This window comes from Trachymyrmex cornetzi, unplaced genomic scaffold (genome assembly GCF_001594075.2).
Source record: "Trachymyrmex cornetzi isolate Tcor2-1 unplaced genomic scaffold, Tcor1.1 scaffold21, whole genome shotgun sequence".
Lineage (NCBI taxonomy): Eukaryota > Metazoa > Arthropoda > Insecta > Hymenoptera > Formicidae > Trachymyrmex > Trachymyrmex cornetzi.
Window position 1 is genome coordinate 886,489 of NW_017296741.1, and position 13,655 is coordinate 900,143.

Genomic DNA, 13,655 nt, shown 5'->3' on the forward strand with positions numbered 1-13,655 from the left:
TTAAAAATGACGCATATATTCGCAAATATTAAATATGCAAATATGCTATATGTTTATGGCTTCTGTGATAATAGTGTTACTGCTGCTGTTGAAGAATACTATTGACACTTTCTTACGCGTATAGAATTCCGGATCGTATCGTGCAATATATTAACAATATTACGTGTTAAATTCAAATTATCTTGAAAACCGTTTAGAATACTTAGGACACATGTTTAAACACTGAGAAAAATGTCTGGTTAAAAATGATGACCAAAAGATTCTGAAGCACCTTCAAATGATGTAATCAATGTGTGTGTATACGCCAACTTTGCATACATTCGCTAAATATTGACTACATTCAATATGGATAATTATGTATATGTAGGATATTTACTAATGTTGACATACGTTGGTCACATCATCTGGAGGCGCCTTTATATTAATCAGAATTCCGATTAGTATCTCGACTAGAATTCCAATAGATCTAACCAGAAAATTTTTATTCATCTATTTTCAACTAGAATTTCAATAAATTCAACACTGAAAAAAATACATTTTAATAAATATTTGTTTAAATAGTGTTCTAAGTAAATATTTACTAAATGCAAACATATATTTATTTATTTAATACAAAAACCATTAATTTAACTATCATTTCTTATTAAGTAAGCATATATTTACTGTAAGTAAATGTTTACTTGGTATTATCCAAAGAAATATGTATTAAAATTTAATAAATTTTTTTCGGTGTATGAACATTTTTTGCTTAAAATATGCTACAACTTCTCAGAATATTGACCTTTCCTCCTGAATCACCCAGTATATGAAAATATATAAAGGATGAAAAAAGGGGAACGCGCGTATGTGTCGATAATGCGCGCGTGATTACGCAAACGCAACGGCGATGGCATTTGTTGTTGGCTTGTTGCAACGCGGGACGACGCTGGTGTCAAAGTAAACCGTGCATGAACGGACGATCCATCGCTCGAGGATTTTCCTCGAGATTCTCAGCAACGATCTAGCAACGGGGAAAATTCGAATTCGATTCTTTCGGAACAACGCGTCTGAAAATGAATAGCAAAGTGGGTCGACTGGTCTCGCAACGAATACATGATACGTGATTAGAGAGAGAGGAGAAAAAAAATTAAAGAAAGGAGAGGAGAGAAAATAATCGATTAACACATTGAGCGACGTTATAGCCGTAAACATGTGATTCACAAAGTCTGATCGCTATTAATTCACGATATCACACATTCGTTTGTGCAAGATAAACGCGCAACAGGATAAAACGATTTGTAAGACTATAGTTGTGTAAGTACGTATGGTAAATGCTTTCATATAAAGGTGATTCGCGATTGCGTAAGTTAACAAGGAATATCACTCAATGTGTTACGCGGCACGACAGTTCTCCGCTCTGGAAAAGCTTGAGAGGAGCTTCTAAGCGAAACTTATGAAACTACTTAAATAAGAGAAATCCTATATTTGGTCCAAGTGGATTTTAGTGCTTAAATATTTGTGTAAATTTATATACATATCTGTTTCTGCAAATAACCCTGTACCTCGGTAATAGTATAGTAAGGACGTCCGCATAAAATATGGGAAATTCGGCTTCGAATCTCGGTTAAGAAAATATTTATCGCAATAAATTATTCGCAGGTTTCAGATTCTCATTAACATCAAATTAAGTATTAATATTCTTATGAAGATGCTTATTAGCATCAAAAAAAAAATTATTAAATTACTGCCAATTTAATAAATGATATTATTAATTATTACTTTCGTTCTGCTCATGATTGCGTTTCAAGACCAAAAAAAACTTCGGCGCGTTGTTTGCAGAATCAGATGTATAAATTCACACAGAAAATATTTAAGCACTAAGATCCGCTTTGATCGAATATAAAATCTCTCTTATCTAATTGGATTTATTATCATCGGTCCAAATTCGTAATTGTTATGAGACTACTATGTATATAAAATTATAAAATAACGTTTATTGAAGGAAGTCGGGCAAAGTAAGTTACAAAAAGCGTGTCTGCCTCGATCGAGCGAACGATCGATTGATTGATCGTGTTGTAATCGTAATCATGATGTGTACCTTTTGTTTAGGAGATTCTGGAACAGGGGCGATCCTGTCGTCGGCACTTTCGGTCGTTCTGTTTGTCGCCAGACGGCTGGGTGAAGATCCTACAATAAAACACAACATTTTCTTCAATCCCCTTTAATTAACTGTTGTTTCATTTTATTATTAAATTAATAATTTGCATTAGGAAAAATGGATAAAATTATAAAACATTAGAGCATACAAAGCTGCTTTTATGAAACCAGAAATTTAGTACGGAGGTAGCTGTTTCGTTTCAATTGTCTTGAAGAAATGTCGACATGGTTTATGGAACGTCTCTCCTGGAAGTTTTCTTCGTAGGGTGAATATTTATGAACGGAGAGTTGAAAGTATTGCTATTGTAGCTGGGGCGAATGGTAGCAGAAATACACTTCTGTTCTGAATGACAATATTGACTCTTTTTTTTTACAACGCGGTACGAAGAAGAGTTATCCAACTGGCGCGTTTGCATAAAATCGCTTATTTACACCGGTGTCGATCAACCCGCGTGATCCAAAGTGCAAATTCACGTGACATTTTTTCACGTATAGTCTCTTCTCCTCGTGTTAGCGACCAGGAATGCGAAATACGGATTATAATAACCAAGGCTTCGCCTCAAGGAAGCTCATTTATCTCAGTTTCAATTCTTTCGTTTTATTACGGTGCGGCCCGATACCGCTGAGCGCGACGGCTGTGTAAGTACGAGCAGTGGAAAGTATCTCCTCTGTAGTAGCGAGATTCGATAAGTGCACCTCCATCTTCCGCTTACTCGCCGTGCTAACACAAGGCAAACGTCCAACGCTATCATTCGTCTCCCGAGAGAAGCGCCCGAGTCTAATCCCGACCGCGAGAGCGCGGTCTAATGTAGCTATAAAGCGGACAGGACATCGACTACTGAGCAATGCGGCAATTTCCTCGTTGCAGGTAGTGATTTCAGGAACGGTATAGGTCCTCACGATCGCGTTAATTCGTAGCCGGGCGGGCATTTACGGTGCAACTGAGGAAAGGATCATCTTCCTACTCGATCAGGATTAACCGTCGTTCAAAGGTTAACGGTACGGTTAATCTGCGGGATGCTGGAATTCCATGAGATTAGAGAAGCTGGGGGGGGGGGGAAAAGATGGACTTTTAATAGATTATCACGGATATATCTCATCTCTAGCGACGCGTAGAGCGTCAATACTCGAATGATATTTCCCAGCAAATCGCGCGCTTCCCTATTCTCGCAACTGCGAGCCGTGATTGCAGAAGGGAGCAGAGGGACCGTGGAGAAAAGATTAGAGATCACGACGCGGAGAGGCACGTTATAACATCGACACTTTGCGTAACGAAACGCCGCCGGGTTTCAAAGCGAGCGCGAAGCCGGGAGCTGGAAATCGAATAATTCACGCCAATCTTCTCGATGCAGGCCGGCAAGGAAAAAGGATTGCGATATATATGAAATATTCTTCCAATTTACCGTTAAAGTTTAGCTCTCAAAAGTTTCAGCGGTTTTAATGTCGAGAATGGCGCTTTAATATAAATGACACGAGAAAACCGAACCGTTAACTTTTACATGGAAAACCACTATAATGGCGCTGAAACGGTGTCATATTTTGAAACAAGAAATACAATGAACTAACGAATTATAACGAATCTCGCATTTTAAAAAATTGAGTTCCACCCTTTAAAGGTTAATTAATTTGCTCTAAAAAATTTTTAATTCTACCAATGTGAAATTTTTCACCTTTCGTCCGCAACCTTCGGATTTTAGTACAGATTTTTTTATTGCTTCGGATTACGCAAAATCTGAAAAAATTCTACGTACTTGTGAAGGTTTTAACAACTAGTTTTTACTATCATAGAATTTAAACTATATTTTAATTATTTTTTTTAATTTAAATCTATTAGAATTCACAATAAAAAATCGCCTTAAAGTTTTCTTTATTGTTATTATATTTCAATAAAATTATTGTATTGTTATTATTACTATTACTATTATTATTATTACGAAGTCCAATATTGATGATAAAGAATTAAATAAACATTATTCCCGCGTGGGGCAGAAAAAATTCAATACTTCCGATAATTGCGGGCATAAAGTACAATGACATCTAGATACACGTTGAAAAAAATTAAATATTGTGCTTGGCAAGCACATTCATCAAATATGTAATTCCTAAGACAACTCGTTGACGTTTGTCGCTGTAAAGAAGAGAGAGAAAATTTTGTAACAACGCAGACGACGTAATAACGTCCGTTCAACAAGTGGTTGTAAACGATAACGTAAACGGTCGATGCCGCGCGGCAGTTATTTTCCAATCGAGATGAGAACGGTGAAAAAGAGCCGCGGAAAAAGGAATGCAAATCTTGCGGCGGCTCAACAAGTGGCTACTCAAATTTTCAAAGCCTGTAGCCTCGCAAACGGACAGCCGACTAATTGAGCTCCTGATAATCAGAGCCCACTAGGGAACTGATAAAAACGACGAATTAAACATCGACAGAAGTTTCCTGGCCAAAAAGCAAGACGGCCAGTGCGTCGCTTATGAGAAGTGCGAAGAGATCTAGAACTGCGATATATTTATTGTGTTACCGAAGTTAAACGGGACGAAAGAAATTTCATCGAGATATCACGTTCACGTTGTGAAACGTTGATCGAGAAGAAAAATTAACTCGAAATTTCAAAATGATCTGTGCTTCGCATTTCGCGTTTGTCAAAGCAGATACCGACCTCGGCTTGTATAGCGCAACTTCCGCGACAGACGTCAACGCGGTTGATATTAATCGAAGGGACAATTGCGAGAGATACGCCGGTCCGTGAAGAGGAGAAAGCTAGAAACCAATCGCTGACACGAGCCCGATCGGCGCGGCCTATTTGGCCCATTTAGTAACGGGCTGTGCGATCGTGTCGAGCATGCGAGACATTAATGCGTCGCGACGTTTCGAACGTCACGCCTGTCGATCGGACTCGCCTGATTTCAGCTTGAAAACGAACGTGATGTGTGTGCCGATAAAACACTTTTTTTCGCAGTCCGTGCTCCTCGGAGTCGCAGTGTCATAATATTAGAAACATGACCGCGAAGTCTCGTTTGCCCGAGAAAAATTTTAATACGTGTAACCAAATTTACTTGCTCTCTCTTTATCGTTGTTCCGATACAAATCATATAAATATTGATCTTCGCAACGAAGGAAAAGTGAATTACGCAAACTAAGTTTGGATAAAAGTTTCTTTTCCCAAAATTTATATTAAATAACCCTTACCGTACCATGTACAATTTGGTGCCTCATCCATACCATCAAGGGTCATCCATACCATCACTAGAATCTCTTCGTTTTTTTCACCTCTTCAAAATAATTCAAAAAAACCTCTAAAAATTCACCAACATACTTTCAACTTTCTAGAATAAATATTGACTCTTTATTTTGGAAAATAAATAAAATGTAGTATAATTTATAATTACCGAAAGACTCAAAGAAACTTGCACGAACAGGATCGCTCGGTCACTAGTTACCCATGTTGGTACGGTAAGGGATAAAAGAGACACTGCGATGATCGACAAGTATAACAAAAATGTTACTTTAAGAAAAAATCTCCAGCTTTCCGACGGGATTGTATCCGATAGAGACGTCTAGGGAAGAACAATGAAAAGAATAGTCGATAGTCAAGATTGGAAACAAAAACTGGCACTAGAATCGTCATGTATTCTTCAGACTATTCGCGACGTGCTTATTTGGGTTAGACATCTTTCGAAAAAGAAAATGAGGCTGGCAAATGCAGCCGTCGACGTCAGGACTGCTTGAATTATTTCAATTTCGGGGATTTAATACAGTAACGGCGAGCAAGCGAATCGAGGAATTTAATTAAATCTTTCAACGCATTCCAAGAGCCAGAGAATGTTTGCTGTTCGCGTAATAAGACGTCTGATTGTGAAACGATTCTAAATGCGAATGTTACTTTCTTTCATAAAATCAACTTCGGCCTTCCACTAAGAAATATCGCGGTGAGATACTAACCTCCGAAAGTTTGATAAAATTGCGAGAGGTAGGTGAGAATGGACAATCGATCGGGCACCATGCAGGACGCCATGTCTTCGGCGTCTAGGAGTGCAGGAATTCCAAGATGTTGCTCGGCTGTTCTAAAAGCCAGCTCGTTGTTTCTGTATACATCGTCCTTGTTCAGGCTGTTGAAGTCGCTGTAACAAAAAAGTGACCTAAGTTTTTTTTATCTTTCGCTAAACAGTATTAATCTTCTACTAGCGGTTACTTCGGCGCAATCCCTTGGCCACATTTATTCCCTCCGAAGGCCACTCGATAAAACGTCGAATGTGTAAAAAGGATTTGTTGAATAAATCAGACTGCTGATTACTCGTGGGCGTGGTGTGGTGAGAATCGCTTTTTTCATTAGGAGCAAGTATAAATAACCACCGCTACTAAATATGTGATTCGTAAACGACACGTTAAATATGCCTGGTCTTTAAAGAAAGAACAGTCGCGCGAAATCCGTTACTCTTAATAAACGAAAACGAACAACGGATGTTGATTATCGAAGAAAATAATTTTAAAATAACAAAAATTCATAATTTTTACAAGGGACTCTGACACTTTTCTGACATGTGCTTGTGATATTTTAATTTATTTAAATCGGAGTGTAGTGCCGTATATCGATATGTGTACAGGGTGTAGGTATACGTCATACGATAAACCTTTGGAATTTTAATAATGTCTTATAAAAATCAGGTAATGTAAATACGACAATACCTATGTGAAGTTGGCGCCCCAACTTTAAAAAAAATTAACTTTCTGTAACTTCAATTCCTCATCGTTTGCACATTTCCGGTACAAAAATTATTAAAAAAATAATTTCAGAGGGGCTAGCTCCCCAATCACGACCAAATTAGATTTAACCCTTACCGTACTAATATGGGTAACTAGTGATTGAGCGATTCCTGTTCGTGCAAGTTTCTTCGAGTCTTTCGGTAATTATAAATTATACTACATTTTATTATTTTCCAAAATAAAGAGTCAATATTTATTCTAGAAAGTTGAAAGTATGTTGGTGAATTTTTAGATATTTTTTAAATTATTTTGAAGAGGTGAAAAAACGAAGAGATTTGAAGTGATCCTTGATGGTATGGATGAGGCACCAAATTGTAGATGGTACGATAAGGGTTAATTAGTCTCAATCGATAAATTTTCGTTTGTACATTCTAAAACAAGTCGATTTTTCGATTGCACATATTTAATTAAAAAGTTCTTAACAATTGAAGTTTTGAGGACAGTCGACTCAGATAGATATAGGTTCAAATCGCAGTTACTATACTCCGAATGACATGAATCGATAGGTTTTCGTTTGCACAATCCGAAACAATTCGATTTTTCGTTTGCACACACATTTAGTTAAAAAGTTATTAACAAATAAATTTTCGAGAACGTTCAACCGGCAGGTATAGATAGGTTCAAATCGCAGTTACTATGCTATAAAATAGCATGAATCGATAGATATTCGTTTGCACGTTACGAAATTAGTCGATTCTTCGTTTGCACACTTTTAGTTAAAAAATTACTATTTTCAAACCTATCTATCTAAATCGACCGTCCTCGAAATTTTAATTGTTAATAGAGAGTTTATGCAATACTGTTTATCCAGATACGGTAAACGCTAAGGTCACGTTATCTTCTTCTTAACAACTAATTAAAAAAAGGACAACGTGACTTTAACATTTATCGTATCTGGATCCATGTTATTGCAAAAACTCTCTAAATAACTTTTTAATTGAAAATATGCAAACGAAAAATCGACTTGTTCCGAAATATGCAAACGAAAATCTACATTTAGATCAATTAAGACTTAAGTTAAATCTAATTTGATCGTGGTTGGCAGGCTAGTTTCCTATAACTGTTTTTTTAAGTAACTTTTTGACCAGAAGTGCAAACGAAAATTCGAAATGTGCATACACGTGCAAACGATGAGCAATCGAATGAGGAAGTTAATTTTTTCAAAAGTTGGGGAGCCAATTCCACATGGGTCAACAAATCGGTCTTTTTTAAAAGTATTATATACACTCAAGTTTGTACTTTGGCTCGTACAAGGGGGGTCCATCCCTTAGTTCTTATTCCCTTGATATCACTTCCTTGGATTTCTTCTCCTGAGAAATTTATCAAAAACATAGTTTTCTTCACCAAGATAACAAATATAAATGTCTTAAGCTCATATCAGAAATTGAGATTGAAATTAATCAATTAGAAGAAAGGAAACCAATATTAAGTTTAGTAAATTTTGCTTTAATCAAATTCAGTCTGGATCTTTAGTCTGATACAGACTTTACGTAACCGAATTGTGGCTGCCATTGGCATCGTAACTAACGATATGCTGCAGCGCACTCGGCCTGAAATAAAATACCGACTCGATATCCTTCGTGGCACTAAAAGTACTCATGTGGGAGTTTGATGATATGTAGCAGTTTGGTAATGTTTTGTAAGAAACTCTTAGTTGATCTTTACAGCAAAAGCTTAGAGATATATTAGGGTGTTCATTTTTATTTTTTACCATTTAATACCAGGAGATTCGTCGTGTACACTCTGTATAACAAAATATACCAGAAATACGTAGGTGTCTCTAGCAGATTACATCGAGAACGTAACGGAGTTAAATTTTCGCATGACTAAAAAGGTGCCACGAATGTGTAATTCATCTCACACGTGTGCCACGTATTTGACTCGGTTACCAAGACGGGCCATTCATTGAGACATGCATTATTTATGAAGAAAGAAAATGAGAATGTAATGAAATTTTGATTAAACGGAAATAATCCATATTAAGTAAAGCTCGACTGTTTCCGCCTAGGTGCTCTACCGTCTCGAGGCCGATTCAAATGACTGATTGATAATAACTACCAAGCTAACGCTGTAATTGCAAAACAGTAGACTTGTCGAAATAAAATTGCAACATTACCGACAAAATTTTCTCAGTATCTCGGGATCTATAAAGAGATACAAAGTGATGACTCAGTCTTGAAAAGAAAGTGTCCTCGAAAAATCGCGTAAATTAGAAAACCAATGCATTCCAAAAATATAATATTACACTTTTATCTCGATGGACACAGTTTTCCTTTGTAATTTACAACCGATTATAAAATTGTATATAAAATCATAATCTATCTACAATACTTTTTTTATGACGCATTGATGCCTATTTTTTTCGCAACTGTCTATACGTCGGGCTACGAGTGTTCCACTTTTAGGTGAATCGATATGCACAGGCCGCATATTACTCGGCGATTGAAGTAATGCTTGAAATTCTAGGTCAAAAGATGAGCACCTGTTCGATGCTCGAGTTCGGTTGCCCGATTGATAGCGCGATAGCAAAGCTTGTGCGGATGTTAAACTTTTGTTACGATTTATTTAGAGCGTGAAATCGACGCGTCACTCATTCTTCGCAAACGCGCATTGTGCATATGTCAGAAATTCCAGTATTTCGAAATTGCGTCGTGATTATTAAGAATCGAAACAGCGTGAAATTCTAGGAGATACATCAAGAATCATTCACGCGATCATTTCTCTCGGTCGTATCTATAAAGAAAATGCTGTCGATTATATACAACGGAACATCGTATCGTCGTCAATATTCCTTCTCCAATAACTTTCTACGGTAAGCTCCTGACTCGCGATAAATTCGGGATCTGATGGACGACGGGCGGTCGTCTGGGACGAGGTCACGATGAGTCAGAGTTCCACCAGATCGGTGCCACACCCACCCCTTGTATTCTCCTCCTCTCGTCCTCATCTCTTCCTATCGCTGCTGCCGCAAAAAAAGACACACGAATTGACTCTTCTTTCGGCTTTATTGGTGATACTTCATCCACGTGCGCACATCATTTGGCGTTAATCGTCCTATCAGGGTTGTCACAAATGTCTTATCCTCAGACACATGATTTTTCCCTGATGCTTTTAATATTTTGAAATTTTTTGTATTTTCATTCTGGTTTAGAAATTATTAAATATATTGACAGAACAATTTAAAATAGCAATATTAATTATTATTAATATTGCTGAGTGTTGACACTGCTTGTATTTAAGGAGGTTGTAAGACAAATGCAATATGTTAAGAATCAATTGAAAAAATTACAAATTATTCTAAATTGCATTTAAAAATAATACAAAAAATAAGAGACAGTTGACCATCCGAATCAAAAGTTATTTCAATAAAAAGTAATATTTTTTTAATTTGTACTCTAATAGAAATATATGAAAATGTAAACTAATGATAAATTTCAATTTTTTAATATAGTACTTTATGAATTAAAAAATATTTATGTAAAGTTGCATTGAGATACAGACATTAATTGTTCAGTCAATAAACAAAATATTTATTTGTTATAAACTAATTAATGAATCTCAATGAAACTTTGCATAAGTCATTTTTAGTACTTAAAATATTTATATAAAAAAATTTAGATTTTAGTTATTATTCAAAAAATTTTTGTTTATAACAATAAAATTAATATCAAATAAAATAAATAATCTATAAAAATGTTTATAGATTATATATAAAAGTGTTGCTCAATAAAGACAGAATGTTATGAACACAACTTTCACATGTATGTAATATGTAGTTTGTTTAAAGCGTAAATATTAATATATGTGTTTTATGCTCTTACCAACCTCCTTAATTATTAAGTTGATAATATTTCAAAACTGCATAGATATGATATACGATATATTAAATTTCTTTAAAGTCAAGAATTTTTATTTTCCAGAAAATTTTGCAAAATCCCCTTTAACTTTTCCCGTTTTCAATTTGCCTAACACTTCCTTGATTTCCCTGATTTGTGATAACTCTACGTATATCTCTCGCAAAACCCCTTTCGTGAAATTACGACGGGCAGGAGGAACCGATGGAAAAACGTTACACATCGGATGAGTAATCGCTTGACCGAACAAATGATATCCAATAAAACGTAGAGATAGCAGAGTTGCATATTAATCGTCTTTGAACGCAATGCTGCGAGCGAGCGAAAGTTCAAACCGCAACAGCACCACGTTATGACCATAAATTCTCGCGCTTCTTATCCTTTTGCTCCGCGTTTTAACACGCGCATCTACAGAATTAACGTAACCTCACGAATTTCACCAAAGGCGCAAAGGTCTCGTGCCACGTGATTATTCTGCGATCGGTTAGGCACACCTGTCAGTTTCACTTTCACTCGTGCTTCTCGTCGGAGATCGCCGAGATATTCTCACGTGATACTCTTCCGGGTTATTCTCACCCGATTCTTCAATTCAACTTCTCGACAATAAAGGTCGATCGAATCGCAATCTCCTTAATTTTCAATCGCTTTGTACGGAGATCTACTTACGACAATAACTATCAAGAAGCATTATGCGCATCGCGACACGGAATCTCTTTGTCTTTTGTCGAAAGTTAAAGTAACTCTGAAAGTTCCGAAGTTCACTATGAGAAGACGAAAAAGGAAGCGAGAAAGGAGAAAATTTCGTTTCAACCGCGAGAACGGAAGGTAATAAAAGAAAACTTCTCGCCGTTTTATTGCCTCCGCCGTTACGTCCGAGTAGATTTTGCTAGACTGACCGAGACAATAAGAGGAGGAAAAATGAAGAATAGCTTCGCAACGATCCTTCGTCTGCGATAAAAAGCGAATTCCCTTCATCGTGAGAGACCTTGACTATTGGAACGAAGTTCTAAGAGAAATTCTCATACAAACAAACATCTTTCCCTACAAAAAGGACGTTGCTTTTCTTAAGGATACACTTTGAAAAGTATAAATTTTAATATATACTTCTAAAAACAATATTCTCAAAAATGACTTTTAAAAACGATGCGCTTCACTCAATTATAAATATCGAAACAGATAAAGACGTATATATTGCGTCTATCAAACTGTGATAATACTTATCTAATTTTACCTTCGATAGAAATTCGAAAGAATAGAATAAAATCGATAAGAACCAGGACGAAGAGGCTTTTTGTAGATAGACGATAAAGGAAGGTCGAGCTCTCTTGTTTCGATGGATAAGAGCGCATTCCTCTTAAAAACGCCACTTAATCTGTAACAGGACACATCTTATCATGATATATGACGAGCAACGATCCAATCCACGAATTACTTTGCGGTTTTTATCCTGCACGTTTCGAGACGTAAATTATAAAATTATTAAACTCTCTTATTGTAAAATTGACCGCTCGATTTACATGAACTATTTCCTCGCAAAATTCTTTGACAACGTGTACAAATGTATTCTGCTCACGCTGTTTATTCGCTCGCGTTAACGTATTGAATGATTGCAATAATTATCGGATGTTTTCGACTACCAAGAGATATTTATTTGGACAGCCGCCAGGAAAGCTAGAGGTGTTGTCGTTAGTTTTCATGAATAATTGAAGACAAATCTCTGCGACGTTTGCGATGTTGTCCAGTTTTTTTACTCTTATAGTTTATCGATTATCCGCCAAAAAGAAAAAACGAGCACCTCGCTTATCAACATTAACATTAACACCTCGAAGTTTATTATTCTCGATTTTTAGAAAATAAAACCGTAAATTGAAATTAACTTTATTATTCGGTGAAGGAATGCAAATTGTGTCAGAGTATCGTTTGACCAGTAAAGAAAGCAGGTTACATTCTGTAATACATTGGGCCGCGTTATGCAATATGCAACTGGGTTAAAACGTATCGTCGACAGACTGTAATTTGAAGAAAAATGTTTCGAAAACACTAAACGGTCGAACGTAGAATATATTCCAAGCGAAAATCACGGAATACAGTGTCACCGATCTCACATTGCATAACGCGACACAATTCCGACTGCATTCCGTTATCACCTATAAAACATCGGGGCACATCCTCTGTATGATGGGTGCAGGCTGCTGTTGCTTTATCGATCGTCAATTCACTGAACTTCTATTTTTAGAAGGACCTTCCTTCGTCGCCGAGCGCCGGCGACGCGAAATCCTGGGATTACTATGAAGGAGACAATCTGTCGGAGATGCCTCAGAAATCTCCAGTTCTTTGCATCTTTGGGATCACCAGAGATTCTCGGATATCTTAATAATTCCTCGAGTATTAATGCACAGATACCGTGGATTCCTCAATTTTTTTTTTGTTACACCTTATTGCATTTAATATTTAATATCTATAATAGTACCAAAATATGAAATAATCGTGTCGAAATATACACGTCGAATAAAGGATCTTCTCAAGAATCAACGGACTGCACATAATTAAGATGAGATATGATCGACGAGCCGGAGGACACGAGACGTGTGAGAGTCCAAGCTCTCTTACTTAATTTACGCATAATTAAGATGAAGCGGCAAGTCAGACGACGCGAGTACTTGAGAATTCTTTCTCACTTAATTTATGAGACAATCGGCTTAACGAGGACAATTTGAAGTCGCGCCAAGAATCGAGCAATGTGTGGATTAAATCGCACTTCTAAGAGTACAATATGATCGGCCCTTTGGAATCGGTCGTTCCCACGGAATATTGCAGCTCGAGAGAGCAGCATTCGTTCGATAAACGACAGCAAAATGATTTGGCATCGTTATCCGTGTAATATGATATCTTTCTGAGATATTTAC

General features: G+C 36.6%; 1 protein-coding gene across 2 annotated transcripts in view; it reads right to left on the minus strand.

The window, feature by feature from the left end:
• MICAL-like (protein) overlaps positions 1 to 13,655 on the minus strand; it is an 83,480-nt gene that overhangs the window by 12,083 nt on the left and 57,742 nt on the right. For both annotated transcript variants that reach the window (XM_018505585.1, XM_018505584.1), the window contains exons 3-4: positions 6,074 to 6,252; positions 2,078 to 2,166 (exon numbers count right to left, since the gene is read on the minus strand). In XM_018505585.1, the coding sequence (XP_018361087.1) occupies positions 2,078 to 2,166; positions 6,074 to 6,252 (268 nt within the window). The remainder of the gene's footprint in view (positions 1 to 2,077; positions 2,167 to 6,073; positions 6,253 to 13,655) is intronic.